The 22,151-nt window shown below is 48.3% G+C and overlaps 2 protein-coding genes across 5 annotated transcripts in view; one reads left to right on the top strand and one right to left on the bottom strand.

Moving 5' to 3' along the window:
• Positions 1 to 22,151, bottom strand: part of UBE2L3 (ubiquitin conjugating enzyme E2 L3) — a 76,152-nt gene that overhangs the window by 6,275 nt on the left and 47,726 nt on the right. For 2 of the 4 annotated variants that reach the window (XM_042911562.1, XM_042911561.1), the window contains exon 4: positions 14,828 to 15,014. In XM_042911562.1, the coding sequence (XP_042767496.1) occupies positions 14,828 to 15,014 (187 nt within the window). Of the gene's footprint in view, positions 1 to 231; positions 315 to 6,550; positions 8,042 to 14,827; positions 15,015 to 22,151 lie in introns of those variants that run through there. The other 2 variants (XM_042911567.1, XM_042911563.1) reach the window with 2 other exon arrangements.
• Positions 402 to 2,304, top strand: YDJC (YdjC chitooligosaccharide deacetylase homolog). Its single transcript, XM_042911568.1, has 5 exons — positions 402 to 605; positions 695 to 854; positions 1,056 to 1,155; positions 1,248 to 1,425; positions 1,630 to 2,304. Exons 1-5 carry the CDS (start codon positions 442 to 444, stop codon positions 1,982 to 1,984), a joined length of 957 nt encoding a protein of 318 aa, XP_042767502.1. The 5' UTR covers positions 402 to 441; the 3' UTR covers positions 1,985 to 2,304.

Raw genomic sequence — 22,151 nt, 5'->3', positions numbered from 1 at the left:
AACACTACAAGAATGGGATAACACTGATGTGATCATTATCTTCTCAAAACAAACAAAAACTTTAGGGTGGGGGAGAAAAGGAATTGGGTTTGTTTATTTGCTTAGAAAAATGCTGGAGAGACACTATCTAGAAAGTTAACAGTAGCGACTTTAGGGAAGAGTAAGTGGTTTTTTTTTAAATAGGGTTTTTTTTCCTGTATTTTTCATATTAAATATAATTTTTGCAGTTACCGAAAGTTCCGCGTTGCAATAAATCCGGCGGAGCGCGCTGTGTGGTCCAGAGGATCGTTGCAGGGCCACATTGAGACCGGTAGGTGGCGAGAACAAAGGCGAAGTGCAGCTGCGTGAGGGCTTGCGCTTCAGGGCGGAGCCTCCGACTGCGTCTAGGGGTGGGGCCTGGGTCCAGTCCTCTAGGGTCCGGGGCAGTCCGCGGAAGTGTCTATGGCTGGACCGCGCGTGCGCCTCGTGGTCACCGCAGATGACTTTGGTTACTGCCCGCGGCGCGATGAGGGCATCGTAGAGGCCTTCCTGGCAGGAGCTGTGACCAGCGTGTCCCTGCTGGTCAACGGCGCAGCTGCGGAGAGCGCAGCGGATCTGGCCCGCAGGTGAGTGGCGGACCCCTCCAGGGTCGGGGCTGGCTTCGGGAGCCGCCGCCCCGCGGCAGCCAGTTCTCCCGCTCGCGCTCCGCCTGCAGGCACAAAATCCCCACGGGCCTTCACGCCAACCTGTCCGAGGGCCGCCCCGTGGGCCCGGCCCGCCTAGGCGACTCGTCGCTGCTCAGCCCCGAAGGCTTCTTCCTCGGCAAGATGGGATTCCGGGAGGCGGTGACGACCGGAGGCGTAGCTTTGCCCCAGGTGCGGAGGTGCGGCTGCAGGAAGATGCTCGAAAGGATCCCCAAGGCTCCGCCCTGAGGGTACCGTGAAGCCTTTAGTGGCAGGAGCTGGCGATGGATGTTTCCCTAGTTCAAACGAGCAATCACACGGAGGCACCTGGAGGGAACCCTCCTTGGTAGCTGCTCCGGGACGTTCAAGGTGCCTGTCATCCTCTCTCTCCAGGTGCGGGAAGAGCTGGAGGCCCAGCTGATACGCTTCCGAGAATTACTGGGCGGGGACCCCACTCACGTGGACGGGCACCAGCACGTGCACGTGCTCCCAGGTGGAGGGCATTGTTCCCTGGAAGGGGGCTGCGGGTGAGAGGTGGTCCCAGGTAGTAGGAGGTGCTACTTCCTGACTCCATCCCGCCCGCAGGCGTGTGCCAGGTGTTCGCAGAGGTGCTGCAGGCCAATGGGGTGCGCTTCACAAGGCTGCCGGTGGAACGTGGGGTGGGCGACCGCGCGTGGCTCGAGGCCCCCGCGCGTGCCTTCGCCTGCTCGGTGGAGCGCGACGCCCTGGCCGCCGTGGCCCCCTTCTCCCGCTACGGCCTACGGTAAGGCCCCCCGCCCCCTATCCCGTATCCTAGTGAGCCCGGCCGGCAGTTCACCTGACAGCTGTGTCCGTTCCTCATCGTTGAAGGCGGTCAGGCGTCGACTTAGGTTGCCCCCGTCCCAGATCTGTCCAGTCACAGGCCTAGCCCTGCCCATCACATAGTCCTGCTGCACCCTGCATGCCCCTGATGCCCCGACATCCACAGGTGGACGGATGCCTTCGTGGGCCTGAGCACCTGCGGCCGGCACATGTCTGTTCATCGTGTATCAGGAGCACTAGCACGGGCCCTGGAAGGCATACCCACGGGCCATACCCTGACAGCTGAGCTGATGGCACACCCTGGCTACCCCAGTGTGCCTCCTGCCGGCGGCTGTGGTAAGGGTCCCGATGCCTTTTCCTGCTCATGGGAGCGGCTGCATGAGCTGCGTGTCCTCACCGCACCCACACTGCGGGCCCAGCTTGCACAGGACGGAGTACAGCTCTGCGCTCTCCACGACCTAGATTCCAGGAGGCCTGGGGAAGCCACTCTGAAAACCTTCCTGGAGCGCTCCCCGCCATGACCCTGATAGCCAGCCAAACATAAACACCCGTTAGTACACAAAAAGGGGACCAGTGTCAAGCCCTGGGACATCCTAGAACCAGGCTGAGAGCCAGGGTCCAGTAACATACTTCCCTGGGCAGGACCCTGTCACATCTGTGTCCAGGTCCTCATGGCTCAGAATGGTGGCCAGAGCTTTGGCAACCCATCTTGGCTACAGATGACATCTGGGCCTGGGGCCTGCCAAGCATTTGGTGCCCTTCAAGTTGTCATGTAAGTTAGCATCTTCCTTGTCCAGATGTAGTAGAGATCACTGTATTAATAAAATATCTGTCTTGTAAACTTGGATGGTTTATAAACTGTGCCCATAAAACGTTTGCAGACACTTAAGGCAAAAGCAACTCAGGGCCCAAACCAGGTCATTATTCCAGAGTAGATATGCAAAACATACTCCACATTTGGGAGGAAGGGGTTTGGGAGAAGAATGTCTCACTTCTTGCCTACTTTTGGGGAGATACTATAATCTCAAATTTTATTTAAAAAGTCACCTGTTCCGGGCACCTGGATGGCTCAGTTAAGCATCTGACTCTTCATTTCAGCTCAGGTCATGATCTCAGGGTTGTAAGATTGAGCCCCAAGTTAACACCTAGCGTGGGAGCCTGCTTAAGATTCTCTTTCTCTCTGCCCCTCTCCTGCTCTCAAGTGTGTGCACGCGTGCTCTCTCTTAAAAAGTCACTTGTTCTAAACAAGCAGTCCTTTGCCATCCTAGGGGCAAATAAAAGGAGGTCCTGCAAGCCTGTTTAATATTCTCCAAGAGGAACCGTCTATGGAAATGGGATCCTGGACTCTTCACTGCCTGGTGATGTGTGCATGCCCCGTCACTGGGGTTCATGTGTCTCGGATCAAGGAGATGCAGGGAGCAGATGGGGAAGGTGGTAGGGAGTTCTTGGGAGCACAGTCCTGCCCGGCTCTAGAGTGTTGAAAGGCAGATGGAACGATGATCCTGTTTCATTTAATCTCAGGTAATAGTGCCTATGTGCAAGGAACAACGTCCTCGTTTTACAGACCTAGGAGTGGCAGGACTTTGAAGCTGCCTGTACGTTTTTTCACCATGCAGTGTCAGGCAAGCAATCAGGTGCCTAAAGAGCTCTCTCTTGGCCTGGGCTGCCTTGAGGGATGTACAGCTTTCTTTGAGAGGTGAGGGTGGGATCTTGCTCCTCCTTTCTGCTGTCCGGATCCTACATCTCTAACCCTTGACTGTGGCTTCACGCTTTTCTTTCCTGGCTTCATCTTCTACTCTAAACTTCCCTTGACCATGATTCTTCCAGCAACAGGCCCTTTCCTCCATAGCTGTGAAGTGGAATCCCTTAGCCCCTCCAATTGCCTTGCCTCAGTGTACTGGGGTCTGGCCACATTCCTGCAGGCTGCTGGCCAGAGCTGGTAGGGGTGGCCTGAAGGCAACCTATTGGCACAGAAGCTCCCTTGAGGGAGGTTCTGCTATTTTGAGAAGAGGAGGCAGTTGGCTGTGTGGCTCTGAGGCTGAGGACAGAGGTATGGGTGGACAGGAGAGAGATTTGGGATCTGCACAGCTAAAGCTGTGGAGTCACCCAGAGAGGGAGAGAGGGGTGATCAGAGATGAGGGCCCAGATCAGCCCTAGGGACCATGAGGGTTTAACAGTGGAGAGGAGAGAGGCTGTGGCCAGGAGACAGAGGTCTACTTCAGAAGGGGTGGGAAAGTGATAAGGCAGAAGGCTGCAGGCAGACCAGGCCCACTGTGGGGCTGGTCACTAGCACCCCACTGGGGAGATGGGGTATTCCTTATGTCAAACCTGCTGTGCACTGGGTGGCTTGGACAAGGGGTTTACTGTTCTCTACCCATCAGTCATGTATGGGAGGTCTGCTCTGGGCCAGGCAGGACTGGGTGCTCAGATTGCCTAGCCTGTGTGGAGCTCACAGTCTGGCACATACATGGGCTTAGCTGGCTGGACTGCGGTGGGAGAGAGGGGGGAGGAACACAAAGTAGAGTGTGGGGCCAAAGTGGGGCTCCTAACCCAGCCAGGCCTGCTCAGAAAACGCTCTCTGGAGGAGGTGACTTCCTTCTTTGGGCCTTGGTTATGGGCCTCCATCCACCATTGGGCAGTCCTTTCCACTCTGATCCTCTGAGGCGTGTATGGTGTCCCCAGGAGCCCTCCTGCAAAAACATGTCCCAATCACCCAGGAAACAGCCATTTAGCAAGTACCACCTGAGCCAGGCCACCTTCAGCTCTGCTCCTCCGGTTGGTGCCACTGCCCCACACTGCGTGAGGGAGGCAGGGAGAAGAGGAAGAGCCAGTGCAAATGGGGCAGGAAGAACTAAGACCAGTCTGGCTTTGCCTTTGATGGGGTCAGGTGGCTGCCCTGCAGAGTGGGGCACAGAGGTGCTACCAAATGAAGAGAGTAGGCTGAGAGGCTGACAGCCTGTGGATTGTGCGATGAGGAAGTCCTGGGGCCCTTGCCAGGGAAGCCTCAGGAGGCTGGCCAGGGGCTGACAGAAGCCAGGCTGCAGTGGGCACAGGAGTGATGAAGTAGATGCATATTTTGAGCTGAACAATTAATACAGGAGTGAGGAAGGCAAGAAAATGGTGGCTCCAGAGTTGAGGAAGTTGAGCGAAGGTCCTGTAGCACTCTGGTTTTGGGAAAGGGGTGGGGACTGTGGCTGTGTCTGGGGTCCAAGAACCTGAGTGATGGAATGTAACAGGCTCTGGAGCCAGACTGTAAAAACACAGGCCACGTGTCCTTGCCTGTCACTGAACTTTGGTTTCTTCCTCTGTAAAAATAGGGATAATGGTGTCCATGGGGTTGTCTTAAGAGTCACAAAGGATAAAGTCTTAAGAGGCAGCAGAGTTGATCACCCTGTTGATGATCAAGGGAAAGGACTAGCTCCTTGCTTGTAGGTAAAATGACACTCCAGGAAGGTTCCTCCTGGACACCTGCAGATGTAGCTGACAGGGCAGGTCTGGTATCAGCTTGTGTCAAATTCCCAAGGGGACTTAGGAGGCCTTGGAGGCAGGTTTCTGGCTGGGATGGTTCAAGGAAATGGCCTAGCCTCACCCTCAGGTGCACCCTCATTTAGTTCAGTGAGGTTGAACAAGACAGCCACTCTCTAGGGGCCTCAGTCTGCTCCTCTGCTAAATGTACATAATACCACTCTCTCGGGACTGACAGATGAACTGAAGTGATGCATATACAGAGGCCACTGTCCCTTCCCCTGACACCCAATGGGTCCTTCCACAGGCCCCAATGGCCTGGATTTCAGCTTTTTCTGCTTCCCTCGTGGAAAGACCACACACCTGTGAGTGCCTCTTCTGGAAAAGCTGGGCATGGGGAGAGAGGAGCAGGCAGAAGAGCCTAGGCCCTGGCCACCCCTTCCCCATCTCCAAGAACATAGGCCCCTGGCTCTGCCCACCCCCAGTAAGGAAGAAACCCACAAAACCAAACCAGTGTCGGAGAGCATTTTTATTAAGGGCAGCAGAACGGGATCGCAGCATCTTAGAAAGCCTATTCTCTGCCGTTGGCAGGGAGTGGGAGGGAACCCGGCGCACTTCGAGGAACCCAGTGCTTGTGAATTCCTGAGTAGGCTCAGGTCAGTGGTGGCTGCTCGACAGCTCTCCCCTTCTCCAGAGGACCCAGCTGTTCGGTTGTGGAGCAGCCAGGGCTGTCCGCCAGCATGCTCAAAGCCTGCCCTGGGGACTGCCAGTCTGGAGGGGGGCAAGCTGCCCAGGCCTGAAGGAGGGACCATCCCCTGCCTTGCTCTCCGAAGGCCAGGCCTCTGACGGGGCAAACCATGGGGTGCCATGCCAGGGCTGAGAGTCCCTGAGGGGCTGCTAGCTTTAGCAAAGGTATCCTCCTGAGCACAGAAGTGAGAGGGCAACAGGCAGGCAAAGCTACGCTGGTAGAGATATGAAACAATGGGACAGTTTCCAAGAATGGCAGTATTTCTGGATTCAGAGAAGCAATGAGAACAAATGGTGGCTTATTTGGATAGCTTCTGACAGAATTTGGCATTTTATTAACAAATCTGTGTGTGAGTGAAATGAAGTCCATTATCACCTTTCTGCTAATGAAGAGACAGATGTGGAAACACTGGCCCGGTGCTCCTGCCTTCCTGGGCCCACGGGAGTCTCCAGAACCTGCCCTGGCGCACCTAGGACTGAAGAAGCCAAGTTCATTGCCACACTGCAGGGGCCACGCACCTGGACAACTAAACAACGTTCTGCTGCCTAACCGACCCATCACACCCACCTCTGCACAGGTAAAACCATCTTACAGGTCTGTAAGGCCCAGAAAGATCTCAAGTAAGAGAGCTAAAAACAGAAAGCCAGGTTTCTTTATCTTCCCCACAGGATCTAGTCGCCCCCCCCCCCCCCCCCCCCGCCACCTCCACCCAAGAGCCAAGAAGGGCAGCCGCCAGTGGCAAAAGAAGAGTTGGTGACACACGGTGTTTGGACCATCGGCTTCCTCTGGGTGTCAGTGACACGTATTCTCTATTTCAGGGGCAGTCCCACTTGCTTTGAAAAGACATTAACATTCAAATCCTTACAAGTTCATCTGATGATAAATTCTAAGGTCAATTTTTATTTCTACAAAAAAAGGCAGTCAAAACAATATAAAACACATGTAAAGGATATTATTGAGTGAGCTTCAAGTGGAGCTTGACTCTGCAAAGGCTGTGAGTCCAGAGGGAGGGGGAAGGCCGTCTTGTTCCTGGGCTGGCCGGCTGCTCCGAAGAAAGGGGCCAGCAGGGCGCCAGCAACCCCAGACTGGTGCTGGCTACAGCCGAGTCCTGCCAACTCCAGCCAATTCCAACCCCGCAAAGGGTCAAACTGCCAAGGGAGGGTCGCAGTGGGGCTGCGCTGCACTGAGGAGCTGGGAGAGGGAGCTCCATGGCACATTCAGATGGAGCTCGGTGACAGGTGAGCGTGGAATTTCACATGGACATTCTGGCTTTGGCGTTGTTGCCTGCACTGACACATCTTCTACAATGGTTGCAGGGAGGAGTGTCAACCTTTGGCTTCAGCAGCCTCTCTGGCGAGAAATTCCTCACACAAGTGCCAGCTCACACAAGTGCCAGCATCTTCTGGTGGGTGGGCCCTCCCCTGGGGTCACCACAGACATGGGTTACCCCAATCAGGCCAGGCCAAAGTTCAATCACGCACACAGACATCAGGGTTTGCCCATTTAATCAACGTTATTGTGGTAACACCAGCTGGATTTTTACATAAGAACTGGGCCTCCCTTTTCACGGAATTTTTTTTGGGGGGGTGATGAGGGGGAGGTGGTGGGGTGGTGACTGGTCGTTTGCTTGTTTTTAAATTTTTTTTAAAGGATGTTATAAATTGGAGCCAGGAGAATTTGAACCAACTCCCACACAGGGCAGTGCAACGTGGGAGTAGAGAAGCCACCAGAATCACCAGGAGTGGTCTCTTCTCTTTGCGGAGGAGACGGGCCTGGGTCTGGGGAAATGAATGAGTGAAAAATAGACCGAATGCAAGAAGGTGGGAGTTGCAGGGGCAGGGGAAGAAAGGGAACTGCAACCTTTTTTTCTTTTTTCCTTTTTTTTTTTCTTAACCTTAAGGGCTAAATGTAAATTGAAAATTTTGGATCAATTTGGACAAGAAAAGAAATACCATTCTTTTAAAGTAGATTGAAGCAGTGATTTTTAAAACAAAGAAAGCAGAACTAGAACATCTTAAATTTTTAATCCTTTCTTTACAGGTTACCTAGACCACTTTTGATTAAGAAAACTGTAGAAAGTTAGTAACTGCCACAAGCAAACGCCAGGCGGCGGAACGTGTCAATTTTCCACAGAGTCCTGCTTTGCCGGGTGTCTGAATGCGCTGCTCGGGATCTCCGCTCACACTCGCTGGAATCAGTCGCGGCAGAGTTTAGTCCACAGGTCGCTTCTCCCCGTATTTCTTTGTAAACTCTTCAGCGTTCTTACAGAATTTTTTACGGTCCTTAGAGTATTCTTCAGCTAGGTCAGCCCGAAGTGGGTGCTCGGGCTGGGGGTCGTTCACCAGTGCTATGAGGGACTGGATTACTGCCAAGAAAAGGACCAGGCACCGCTGGTTAGAACAGTCTCAGAAAGGGCAAAACTTTGACTGCAACACTGATATACATTGATGTGCTTTTATGAGAAAGCAGCCTCCCGTTTATCCAAAATTCTAACCACCAGGGCGCAACCCATCTTTTCTCTGTAGCTGGGAGAAGGTGCTGAGCCACAAGCAGCTAATACATCAGCAGTTAACTGGTCAGATGACACCTCCACCTCTCCAGGAACCTTCCTGAACTGACACCCTGGGGAGCCAGTCACTCTCTCCCTGCTTCTCCCAAACTGCGGAGCTCTCAGGCCTAGCAAGGACACCTCCTCACATGCACATACACATACTCGCACGCACGAGTGGAGCTTCTCCAGGGTAGGGATTGGGTGACGTGTCCCTCACTACAATCAGTTCAGGGGAGTTTCCATAAAAGTGTACTGAGAAAGCATGACAATGAAGGGTGCATGACAGGTCTGCACAGTGTAAATACATAATGAGCCCACCCTGGAAGACCACTAGGAGCTTCTGAAGCAGCTGAGAAAGGTTCACTTGACACCCGAACTGCTGGAAGGCAGGTAACCTTCAGCACTGTTATGCTCTCAATCCCACAGGCAGAAATCACACAGCTCAGGGTGGGTTCCACAATGCTTTCCCAAAGTACAGTAAATCCTAGATGTACTGGAAGGCTAGCCCTGGGATGGAAGGGCCACCAGGGAACAGAAGATGGGAAAGAGAGATCAAGGGGGAAGCACGGAAGGCTCAGGAACCCCAAGCCTCCTCACCTCAGAAGTGGGGTGCATGCAGCCACTTTGCCTTCTCCCACATGCTTCCCCTCACCTCGCCCTGATTAGGACTGGCACCCCGAGAGTTCCATGTTTCTTCCCACTGTCATGTTCCTAGCAAAAAAGGCATCTCTTCTCTGGATTACCGAAGCCATGTATTCCTTTCCTGGGAGCCATGTTCTTCACCCTAGCATTACAAGTTATGAATTACCTGCTACCACTGGCTGGGTCAGGTACAAAGACATAACCAGCCAATAGGTCCACTCTGAGTGGGGGGAACAGCACAAAGTACTCCTGGTCAGGCACCCAAATACCACCTGCCCTCACCTCTGTCTATTAGTGTTACCAAGTGAGACAGGGCAATTGAGGGTTCCTGTGACCATGGTGGGCACAGGCGAGGCCAATAGGGTCCAGGCTGAGTATGGAGGAGGTGGGCAGAAAGGGTGGACTGGGGAGAGCCAGCAGGAATGAAAGGCCTGGAAACAGCTCTGTAGGTTAGGGCAGTTTCTCCTTATCTCCACACCACCCTCAGGGGCAGGCATTATCACCTCCCACCTGTAAATATCTCTTAAGAGAAAGCAGGCCCTGGAAGTATATTTCTATCTGTGTATTTAAGATTTACCCTTTCTATATTTTATTCTTGTGTAACAGCAGAAACAATGATAAAGGTATTTTGTCCCTATTTCCCCAACTTCAACCATTGGTACTCCACTATTTGCTGTGTTTCCACATATAACCTAAGTGACTACTTATCTAATATATTTCTCTAAATCACTTTAAAAAATAAAAATATTTATATTTTATAAAGGAAAAGTAAATGTTAGTACCTCCAATGGAAAACCACTTTCACTCACCATAAACAGAAGGTATGCATCAACAAACATTAAAATAAGTACCTAAGGCTCCCTCCTGTCCAGCCAGGGGAAGCAAGCACACGGACAAACCCTCTTCCTGAGGACATCTTTCACAGCTTCTCCCAGATGCTACCCCAGCTTGCAGGCCAGGCCCTAATTTAGCAAGCTCCCAGATTTCTCCACCCCCATGCTCAGCTGCGAGACTGCTCCATAGACTTCCCCATACTCTTTTCCTGCTCTTGACTTCAGGCTAGAAACTTGAACCACATCTGACTCACTGTAAACAGGTGGCTTCCCGTCTTCTTCCATGATCAGAAACAGTTCTGTAGCAGAACTGATGCTTCATTAGCATTTCAGGAACCTCAGAGGGTTCTTGCCTGGATAAGTACTTTGTGGGAGGTACTGATGAGTTTTCAAGTTTTCCTGTTCACCCTCTGTGACGGATACTCAGGCTCTCTGCTGTTCACTAGCTCATCTTTTTTTTTTTTTTTTTTTTTTTTTAATGTATGTTTATTTTTGAGACAGAGAGAGACACAGCATGAGCAGGGAAGGGGCAGAGAGAAAGGGAGACACAGAATGTGAAGCAGGCTCCAGGCTCTGAGCTGTCAGCACAGAGCCCGATGCAGGGCTTGAACTCACGAATTGTGAGATCATGACCTGAGCCGAAGTCAGATGTTTAACTGACTGAGCCACCCAGGCACCCCAACTAGCCCATCTTAATACCTAATCTATTGGTATAAAAACCATTTTGTTAACTATTAAGACTAGTTTTTCTTTTTCTTTTTTAAGTTTATTTATTTATTTTGAGAGAGCAAGCGAGCAGAAGCAGGGGAGGGGCAGAATCCCAAGCAGACTCCACACCATCAGCGCAGGACTTGATGCAGGGCTTAAACCCACAGTCTGTGGGATCATAACCTAAGCCAAGATCAAGAGTCGGATGCTTAACCAACTGTGCCACCCAGGCACCCCAAGACTGTTTTTTCAAAAGATGACTAATTTGTAAGATTTCTGTATCTATTTAATTCTTGTCTGGGAACTTGCTTTTGCTTATTTGATCAAGTCAAAATATTTTCCAATTTTTTTACTTGTTCTGATGAGTATTTCATTCTTTCTCTGTTCCTTTGGGTGCATTTCTGGCTCCTTGGCTAAACTGTAATAAAGTCTAGCTGAGCTTAGCTTGCTTTGATAGTAAGGAAACTGACAGCTACAACAGATTTTCAAACTACAACTGTGGCCCCATCCCAGCATTTTTCATACATAAAACAGCGCATTCATTGTATTTTACAAGTGGTCTAGCCCTATTTTTTTTTTTTTTTTAAATCTCTTCCTTGACCCAAATGCTCCTCAGGAGTATATTTTTCTCCTCCAAAATGTAGGGGCTAAAGAACAAAATCAAATTTTACCTCCCACTCTCAATGTATACAGTCAGAGAATAAAGGCTATAAAATTTCCTTGTTTTTGTTCTTAGTTTCTTTGTAATGGGGAATGTAAACAATATCCATGACATCCCCCCCCCCCTTTTCATGGAGATCTGGGGGCTCCATTCTCAGAGTAAAATGTGAATGGTACATTCCCCCATCCCTAAAGGCTGTCTGATGCAGTAGCCTTCCACAAACTGTACTACAAGGGGCGCCTGGGTGGCGCAGTCGGTTAAGCATCCGACTTCAGCCAGGTCACGATCTCACGGTCCATGAGTTCGAGCCCCGTGTCAGGCTCCGGGCTGATGGCTCAGAGCCTGGAGCCTGTTTCCGATTCTGTGTCTCCCTCTCTCTCTGTCCCTCCCCCGTTCATGCTCTGTCTCTCTCTGTCCCAAAAATAAATAAACATTGAAAAAAAAAAATTTAAAAGTACTACAAAATCTAATCTTACACTGTTTATTATATTTATGGAGTCCTCTTTCTAAATTTTATCCACTTGATTTAAGATAATAATGGAGGGGGAACTGAAACATTCAATTAAGGAATTATTTTTCTTTTTATATATTTCTGTCGCTATTGTTTGGTACACACAGAATCCATATTATGCTGGCTTTGTTACAGACTCCAATTTATATGGCAAATCTTATTCAACTACCACATTAAGCCCTTGCTCTACTGCTAAGATATCTACTAGAACCAGATACACTGCTATGCAAAACTTTGTTTTCACATTCCTTTTTTCTGGTATTATTATTGTCAAGTTCTACTACCTCTCTGTTTGATACAGTTTTGCTTTGTTTCTTGACTTTTCTCCTGCTACTTTTGCTCAATTTTTTAAAATGTTTATTTATTTTTAGAAGAGACAGGGTGGAAGTGGGGAAGGGGCAGAGAGAGAGAAACACAATCCAAAGCAGGCTCCAGGCTCCGAGCTGTCAGCACAGAGCCCGACACGGAGCTGGAACTCATGAAACTGCGAGTTCATGACCTGAGCTGAAGTCAGACAATTAACCAACTGAACCACTCAGGCACCCCATACTTTTGCTCAATTTTTAATGCTTCTCTACTTTCTAATTAAAAATCAAGGGGCACCTGGGTGGCTCAGCTGTTTGAGCATCCAATTTCGGCTCAGGTTATGATCTCAAGGTTCGTGAGTTCAAGGCCCACGATTCTCTCTCCCTCTCTCTCTCTCTGCCCCTCCCCTGCTCATGCTCTCTCTCTCAAAAATATACAAACATTAAAAAAAAATCTTAAAAGTATACAAATTAAGTTGTTTTCAGCAGATAACACAAAACTGTGTAATACCACTACTATTTCATTCCAGAACATATTCATCATTCCAAAAACACCCACTCTTATAAAGAGTCACTTCCTAATCCCCTCATCCCACCCCTGACAAACACTAATCTATGTTCTATCTCTAGATTTGCCTATTCTGGACATTCCAGGTACAGCTGATTCTAGTTTTTTTGTTTTCTTGGGTGTTTTGGGGTTTTTGTGGTTTTTTTTTGGTTTTTTTTTGTTGTTTTTTTTTTTGGTTTTTTTTTTTTTTTTTTTTTTTTTTTTTTGCAGCAGTTATGTACTGTAAAGTTGCTGTGAATGCTGAATTACAGAGATACTCAGCCATGAGTGACCCCAGGGATGACCAGCTACAGAACCATCCAGCTGAACCCAGCCAATCTACAGAATGAGAAATACCAAATTGCTGTTATTTTAAGTCATGAAGTTTTAAGGTGGTTTGTAACATAATAATAGCATAAACATGGAAGCATATCAGCAAGTGCCAGGGACAACATGCCTGATTGTATGTGAGGACAAGCTACAGAACGATTTTCCAGAAAGAAACCCTAACTGTCCCAAATAACAAAATAGCAAGTCTGCCCATCACTTCACACACAACAGTACCCTGTACCAAAATTTTTATCTTAAAAAGCCTGCCGGCAAGGGCGCCTGGGTGGCTCAGTCAGCTGAGCATCCGACTTCGGCTCAGGTCGTGATCTCACAGTTTGTGGGTTTGAGCCCCGCATCAGGCTCTGTGCTGACAGCCTGCTCAGAGCCTGCAGCCTGCTTCAGATTCTGTGTCTCCTTCTCTCTCTCTCTCTGCCCCTCCCCCACTCATGCTGTGTCTCTCTAAAATAAATAAATGTTAAAAAAAAAAAAAATTAAAAAAAAAGCCCACCGGCAAGTACCAAAAGAACGAAAAGCCTATCTCAGGTATCTGACAGGTATCTAATTTAGGGGTGGAGGGGAGCTCAGCATTTTGGCTATGCGCCTACATCTGCCCATCCGGAGCAGCTAGTCTCTGAAGAGGTGTGGAGCACTTTTACTTGTGTTTGTATCTCCTACAAGCCTCAATGCCCCTGGTCCCACTCCATTTCTCAGGTAAGGGAGAAGATCTTATAACTTTGAGGCCTGGCAGTCTGAGCTGTGGTGCAGCCAGGCCTGGAAGGGCTTCCCCTCCCAGGGCATGGTGTTAGATACACACAACTTGGCAAGGGCTCCTGAAGTTGTGTGAGAGGCTGACAAGGCATTCCGGAACAAATGCAGCTACAGCCTTCCAACACAGAGCTAGGAATTTGTATAGAAAAACAAAAACAAAAACCAAGTATGTGCACTTAAGAACTTCATCAGCTTTTATAAACATCACGTTGTCCATGATCGAAAGTCACGTCCACTGGAGATCTCTCTACCCAGACTCAACATTTAGACCCATTCCTTTCTACTACTGAGCTGTGAAAGCCTGATGGACACCTTTCATGATGATTATTTCAAACAAGAGAGGCTCAACTTCCCATGCAAAAGGATTTCAACTCCATCTTCCAGGGGTTCCAATGAAAAATTACTATATCAGTCTGAAAAACCATCTGAGGCCTTCCACCCTCATCCACTCCCTTTAATCTGAAAAGACCGTATAGTGGTTCAGGTGGCTACGCACCAACAATATGAGATTAAAAGTTCAAAAGAAAGTTCTGAAGTTAAGAAATAAAAACTAGACACAGTCCATAACAAAATCTAGATACTTCCAAGGGACAAGAGGAAGGCCAACCATAATAATGAATCAAGTACCTTTCCCAGAAAAATTAGCACATGTATGTTCATACAGAAGTACCTGGACACATGGCCACATTCAATTGCAAGGAATTCCAGGCCCACTAAAACCAACTTTGTGCTTTTATCTGGGCACACAGCCCTTGACCATGCCCCTTCCCCCCAGCACCACCCACTCTGAGCCACTGGCATTGTGCTGCCTGCCAGGTAGCTTTGATTTGCACCCTTCTTTTAGCCTGGCAGGGCCTCTCCAACCTCCCTCCCTCCTTCAAGTCTGAGTTCATGTGCTAACTGCTGTACGAGGTCACCTTAAACACCATTTGCCCTTTCCCACTCAAAGCAGCCCCACAATCCTTCATGAAAACTTCCAGGGACAGTACCTACACCCCCTAACTGCACAGGCAGCAAATGCTGGGCTGGTCTATTTACATGTGTCCCCACTGGTCTGCGAGCACAGGAGGGCCTCCTCAAATACCTGTGCAGGTCAATGGTTTGACTGAGATGTGCCCTGCCCATGAGGAATGACGGGAACCTCAGCAGCACTTGTGCATGCACTGGAGTTGGGTCAGGTAAGATTTCTCTGGAATCTGTGAAACATGGCATTAGAAAGGACTGAGGGGCCCCTGCCCCACAACAGCATCCCCAGAAGAGCACCACCTGAGAAAGACACAAGAAGCATGCCTTACCTTGGTCGGTTTTGGTTGCTGGCTTCCAGTTTTCAGCACTAATTACCGGCAGACAGACCTGCCCCTTTTCATCGATGTTCGGGTGATAGATCTTTGTTTTAAATGTGATCTTCGGTGGTTTGAATGGGTACTCTGCTGGAAAGTTGATTTCGATTCTGAAGGCCCCCTTATCATATGGAGGGTTGTCCTGCAGGGAATGAGAAAAGATCAAAATGAACACGCTACAGTTCAAACACCTGTAGCTGAGACAGGACTGTCCTGTTTACTTGAAAAATTAACTTATTTCAAATAGTATGCCAATTGAAGCCTTGTCACCTTCAGGGCAACCATCAATTGGTGTTTCCGGAGCAGGATGTCCGCAAAGCTACATAAAGGTCTGCAACTGGCCGTGTGGTCTCTTTCTCTTTGTATCCTTAATAGACTTTGTTTGTTTGAGTAGGTTTAGGTTTACAGCAAAACTGAGAGGGAAGTACAGGTATCCCCCACTTTCCAGAAGTTTGAGTGACGCCACTTTGCTTTCTTGAAAGACCTATGTTAGTACCTGTTTTGCTAGCCAAAAGACAGAAATCTGAAGAGGATTTTCACTTTTACCAAAAAAGGCAAAAAATGAAAATAGCATTCAGCATCTGTTTTGCAGCAATCATTTATAGAGACAGCACTGCACCTGGAACAGCCAGAGTGGTGGCGCCGACAAGTGCCTTCTTCAGGAACTGCACTCAGCATCTGAGGCAAGCTGTCAGAGCTTTGAACTGTATCTGTAATAAACATCTGTGCTTTACCTTGACTTTTGTCTATCTGTTAGCAAGACGTGTCCCTAAGGTATCAGACAAGCCTGAGAGGTTAATTTTGGGGTCTGGAAACACTAACAATTTTTTCCATATAAATTAATAGTAACTAAATGCTTCTTTGCTTTACACCATTTTGGCTTATAAAAGGTTTCCTAGGAATGCTCCAGTTGTGTGTGTTTGTGAGTGTGTGTGTTTTAAGACTTATTTTTAAGTAATCTCTACACCCAACATGGGGCTTGAACTCACAACCTTGAGGTCAAGGGTTGCATGCTCCACCAAATGAGCCAGCTGGGTGCCCCAGAATGCTCCCCTGATAGCAGGGGAAAGCTGTACCAAATTCCTATATGTCCCCTCCTCCACTATCAACATCCCCCATAGAGTGGTTACAATCGATGAACCTACACTGACAGTTCATTGTTACCCATAGTCCAGTTATACTAAGGTTCATTCTTGGTATGCATTTTGTTGGTTTGGTATGGTATCATACATTATAGGTGGAATCATTCAGATTAGCATATTTCATTTAGTTATATTCATTTAAGGTTTTGCCATGTTTTTTCATGGCATGATAGCTCATTCTTCTTAGCACTAAATATTTTGTTTTCTGGATTTATCACCACTTATTCCATTCATCCACTGAGGGACATCTTGGTTGCTTCCAAGTTTAGCAATTATGAATAAAGGTGCTATACACACCTGTGTGTCAGTTTTTGTGTGGATATGCATTCCTAACTCCTTTGGGTAAACACTGAGCAGCATGATTCCTAGATTGTAGGTTAAGACTATTTTTAGTTTTGTTAAAAAGCACCAACTGTCAGGGTGCCTGGGTGGCTCAGTAGGTTCAGCAACCAACTCTTGATTTTGGCTCAGGTCATGGGATGGAATCTTCCAGACTCCAGATATATTCTCATTCTCTCATTCTCTCTCCCTCCCTCCCTCCCTCCCTCCCTCCCTCCCCCTCTGCCCACTTGTGCTCTCATTCTCTGTCTCTCACAAACTAAACATTTACATTTTTTTAATGGTTATTTACTTTTGAGAGAGAGAGAGAGAGAGACAAAGCATGAGTGGGGGAGGGGCAGAGAGAGAGGGAGACACAGAATCTGAAGCAGGTTCCAGGCTCTGAGCTTTCTGCACAGAGCCTGACACCGGGCTTGAACCCACGAACCTTGAGTGAGATCATGACCTGAACCAAAGTTGGACACTTAACTGACTTAACCACCCAGGTGCCTCCAAACTAAACATTTAAAAAAAATCACCAACTGGGTTGCCTGAGTGGCTCAGTCGGTTAAGCATCCAACTTTGGCTTAGGTCATGATCCTGAGGTTTGTGGGTTTGAGCCACGTAACAGGCTCTGTGCTGATAGCTCAGAGCCTGGAGCCTGCTTCAGATTCTGTGTCTCCCTCTCTCTCAGCCTCTCTCCTACTCACACTTTCTTTTTAAAAAAAAATAAATAAATAAATAAACATTAAAAAAACAATCACCAACTGTCTTCCAAAGTGGCTGCACTATTTTATATTCCCACCAGCAACAAATGAAAGTTCCTCACCAAGACATCCTCCCCAGCATTTGTTAGTGTTAGTGTTTTAGACTTTTGCCATTCTAATAGGTGTGTATGGTATCATGTTACTTTAGTTTGCAATTCCCTAATGACAATATATGATGTTGACTATCTTTTCATATGCTGATTGTCATCTATATATCTTCTTTGGTGAGGTATCTATTCAGATTTTTTGCCCATTTGAAAATCAGACTCTTATTATAGAGTTTTAACAATTTTTTGTATATTTTCGGATAGCAGCACTTTATCAGATATGTCTTTTGCAAATATATTTTTTGAAAATATGAACAGTCACACACAATATGAACATATAACAACCCAACCAAGACCACACTGAGTGCTAATGGTTCAAAGAGGTGGCGGAACTCCAGCTGAACTCTGGGGAACAGAGCTTGCCCCTAGTTGCTATCCACACATGGCCAGAACCATGCCCCACATCCTTGTCCCTAGGACAGCTCAAAGATCTAGACTTCAGGGCCTGGATGCCCTGATGGGCCCAGGAGCCTCTGAGAGATGCCCCAAGAAAAAGAGCCCCAGATTCTTCCCACCCTCCCTCTACCTCCAGGGTTGAGCAAACCCTTCATCTACTGCCTTTCCCCAATACTCTGGCTCTCCTGTGTGCCATCCAGGTGTGCCATGTCACACCCAACCCAAAGAAAGCTAAGCTTCACAGAGCGCCCAGGAATGCTATTGGCAGCCCCCCCCCCCCTCCTCTTCAAGCCCCAAACCATCTGGGCATCCTCCAGCAAAACATGGCTCCTCTGTTGGGAAGCAAGGCTGGCTTGCACCAGGTCTCTACACTGCCCTGTGTTCTAATCCTGCCCAAGGAAGGGAGGCATGGGGCAGGGGCTTTGGAGGACAGGTAAAGTTGGGGAAGGCTGAGGGGCGAGAGAAGACTTCCCGACAGATAGGACTAAAGACTATGATGGTGGGGTCTGGAAGGGGCAGTCTGGGGAAGACAAGAGGCTGGGAGCAGACAGTGTGGCCGAGGGGTTACACAGGGTCTTCCTAAGGAAAGCCTGGGGCCACGTTTAGGGCTCCGAACTCCCCCTGAACAGCAGGATATACTCTCAGATTAACCTGTGGGGAAGCTTGTAAGGAAGTTGGAGACTCAGGGTCAGGAGTGGAGATGCTAACTAACAGTCTGGGTCGTATGCCTGTGTGAGGAGACTGACCTGCACACACCTGGGAAAGGATGTTAGGAGAAGACACGATTGGGAAATCATTTTTATCCCAACAAATCCTTCCCTAATCCCTTCTTCATGAACACAGATTTTTATAGAACACTGTCCAGAAGTTAAAGTGGTAGCAGACCCCTCCCAGACCTTGCCCTGTCTGCCCACCCCGACTCACTACCTAGGACAGACAGCTCAACTCACTGTTACAAATATACAAATTTGTACAAATTACAAATGGAAGGAACTCAGAGAATACTGCTTTTGTTTTTTAGGAGAGATTTAAATTTTCTAAGTAAAAATCATGTTCGCTTATACTGCTTGAGCAAAGTGAAAAGAGCTTTCCTTTATAACTTTTGTTTGGCTTGTGATTTCTGCCAGATTTATTCATTCACTGCCCCAGACTAGTCACCAGCCTTGTGCCTTGCCTTGTGCTGGGCACCGTGCTAGGAGCTGAGAGGCAAGAGATAGCTGGTCCCAGTTAGCAGTATTAACCTCGGTTCTACCTCCTCCTTGCTGGATAAGCCTGGGACATTCTTGAACATCTGTAAAATGGGAGTATAACAGCAGCCTGCACTGATGATGAAGTATGAGCACATACAGTCCAATGAGCCTGGCACCTGGCAAAAAGCTCAAGAAAAGCAGCTCTCTTGCTACCAGAAGCAGGACAGGCTGAGCCTCTCACCACAATCTAGGGAGTGTGGCTAAGCTCACCTTAACTTCTCTGAGACTCTGTCCTTGTCTGGAGCTCTGCGGAGGACCAAAGGAGTGGCTCGAATGTGTGCTGACACACAGACTGTCCACCGGTCCCAGGGACTTTTGCTGAAGGTGTGCAAAAATTAAAACACAGAAGAAGCATATACCTTCCGGATAAAGGCCTAAAGCCCCACAACTTTTGACATTTCAGACCTAAACTTATTATGCATGACCCTGACCAATGTTTTTCTGTCATTCCCACCTTTATGTATGCCTTGCATTCCCTTCAGCTCACATTGCTGTGTCAAGGAAAGTGTTTTTTTTTGTTTTGTTTTGTTTTTGTTTTTAATGTTTATTTATTTTTGAGACAGAGAGAGACACAGCATGAGCAAGGAAGGGGCAGAGAGAGAGAGGGAGACACAGAATGTGAAGCAGGCTCCAGGCTCTGAGCTGTCAGCACAGAGCCCGACGCGGGGCTCGAACTCACGAACCGTGAGATCATGACCTGAGCCGAAGTCGGACACTTAACCGACTCAGCCACCCAGGCGCCCCAAGGAAAGTTTTTAGATGTAAAATTAATTTCTTCTGATAATTTTTTTCTTCTGATAATTTTAACATGTCATAAATTACTGCACAGATTTTAAATTTTACTCTCTCTCCTGAAGACGCTATAAGTGACAAGCCAAACATGTATCCACTCTCCCTTTACATAAGTATATTTTATCAACAGTATGGTTGAGAAAAAAGGAAAAAGAAAAATAACTTTGGTATCGCTTTCATGCTAAGAATCCCCTTTTCTGGGTCATCTGGATGGCTCAGTCAGTTGAGCGTTCAACTTTAGCTGAGGTCATGATCTTGGGGGCTCTGCGCTGACAGTGCGGAGCCTGCTTAGGAATTCATTCATTCGTTCATTTTCTCTCTCTCTCTCTCTCTCTCTTCTCTGCCCCTCCCCCACTCATGCTCCCTCTCTGTCTCGAAATAAACAAACTTAAAAAAAAAAAATCCCCTTTTCTGCATTTGCTTCTAGTCATTACACACATGCATGTAAATAAGATTTGACCACTCTTTACCAAAGACTTACTACATGCTAGCTGTTTTTCTGTCTTATCTCCAATTCACTTCCCCCAACAGCACCCTCAGGCAGATGCTGTCATCACCCACATCTGGAAACTTAACAAGTGAGGTGGAAGTTGAGTAATCAGCCTAAGACCCTAAACTCACCCTTCCTCTCCTGTAACACAACTTGCTGCATGTGCAGGCATACCTCATGTGATGGCATACCCCATCCTCGTCACCTCTGTGGGGCCTGCGGGCAAGAGGCACTGATGAGAATGTGCTGATGCTCATGTGGCTTGCTGTATCATGAGTCACGAATTGTTCTCTGTCCCTGTACAAGAAGTCTTTTGTCTCCTGCCAGCGTCCAATAAGCCGTGGCAGGCTACCTTGTTAGCTTGCAAGTAGGGCAAAAACTTCAGATCCTTCACAGTTCTCGACACTAACTTTGCAAGGCACAAAGTCATTCTGTGGCAACTAAGACCAAGAGGAAGCTCCTCCACACATGGCATCAGACCATCTGGGGCTGTTTACCCATGTGTCCTACTCCTAACCCTGTGGCCAAACCTAATCTTTCCTTTCCAGGGCAACCCTTCAAGAATCTCAAGACCCCATTGCACGTCTTCCCTTTCTTGAATGTTGACCCTGATTCCTTCAGTTTCCCCACAGAAGTCACAGTTTGTGTCACTGCTGTGACTGCGTTCTCTGTGATGCAGTAAGGACACCACACAGCTCTCTGGCAGCCACAGAGGAAGTCAGTCCAATCCTCCCGCTCCCTGACGTACGTGGACTGCTGCCACATGGTGTGTCCCCACAGCATGTACACAGCCAGCTGTCTGACACCACATGCAGGACTCATGGCTGACTTGATGCGAACAGGTGGATCCTGGTTTAGAGCTAACGAACATGCTGTCCCTTCTTCACTCCAGGATGAACTAAAGGCTCTGTGTATCGCATCCACTTCTGTCCATTTTGGTGACGACCCCTCAGTCGCATCCCATCCTTTCCCCATGCCTCACCCAGCAAGTTAACAAAGCCTGAAATTCACAATGATGCCAAGCCCACACCTGACCTGCTGGCTACCCGCCCCCCAGAGTTGAGCCGTGCTGTTGAAGGGGAGCTTTCTATGCTCTCATGTCTTCAGGGTCTACTCTAGAATCTTGTCAACTGGGGCTCCTGGGTGGCTCAGTTAAGCGTTCATCTTTGGCTCAAGTCATGATCTCATGGTTCATGGGTTGGAGCCCTGCATTGGGCTCTATGCTGACAGCTCAGAGCCTGGAGCTTGGTTCGGATTCTGTGTGTCCCCCAACCCACCCACAATCTCTGTCCCTCCCCTGCTCATCCTCTCTCTTTCTCTCTCTCAAGAATAAATAATCATTAAAAAAATTTTTTAGAGTCTTCTCAAAAGCTGAGATAAGCTCATGGGTCTTCTGAACACAGACAATGTCTTTTTACCCTTTGTAAACTGTCAAGTATTTATTCTTTTGTAGCTATTCTGAAAATAAGCTTCCTGATTGCCTGAATCACAAAATCTGCTCAATTAGTAGGCTGATTTTGCACTAACGTTGCTTTCTGAATGAGTTATTTGTACCATTTCCAACAATTTGGTTCACAGGGTTTTTCACACTATAGTTGTCAATGAAGACCCCACACTACAGAATTCCATCATACTGAAAGTATTAGTGGAAGTAATCTTAGAACTGGTTTTCCAATCTCTCATGACCAAACTACCCTATGAATTATATCTAAATTTAAAAATCATGCTCAGTGGGGCACCTGGGTGGCTCAGTCAGTTAAGCATCCAACTTTGGCTCAGGTCATGGTATCGCCGTCTGTGAGTTCGAGCCCTGCATCGGGCTCTGTGCTGACAGCTCGGAGCCTGGAGCCTGCTTCAGATTCTGTGTCTCCTTCTCTCTCTGCCCCCCCCCCCCCACTCTCACTCTGTCTCTCTCCCTCTCTCAAAAATAAATAAACATTAAAAAAAATTTTTTGGGGGGGCGCCTGGGTGGCTCAGTCGGTTGAGCATCCGACTTCAGCTCGGGTCACAATCTCAC

This window comes from Panthera leo, chromosome D3, assembly GCF_018350215.1.
Source record: "Panthera leo isolate Ple1 chromosome D3, P.leo_Ple1_pat1.1, whole genome shotgun sequence".
In the NCBI taxonomy this organism is placed as follows: Eukaryota; Metazoa; Chordata; class Mammalia; order Carnivora; family Felidae; genus Panthera; species Panthera leo.
The sequence above is the reverse complement of the archived record's forward strand: the minus strand, read 5'-3'. Positions and strand labels throughout refer to the sequence as shown.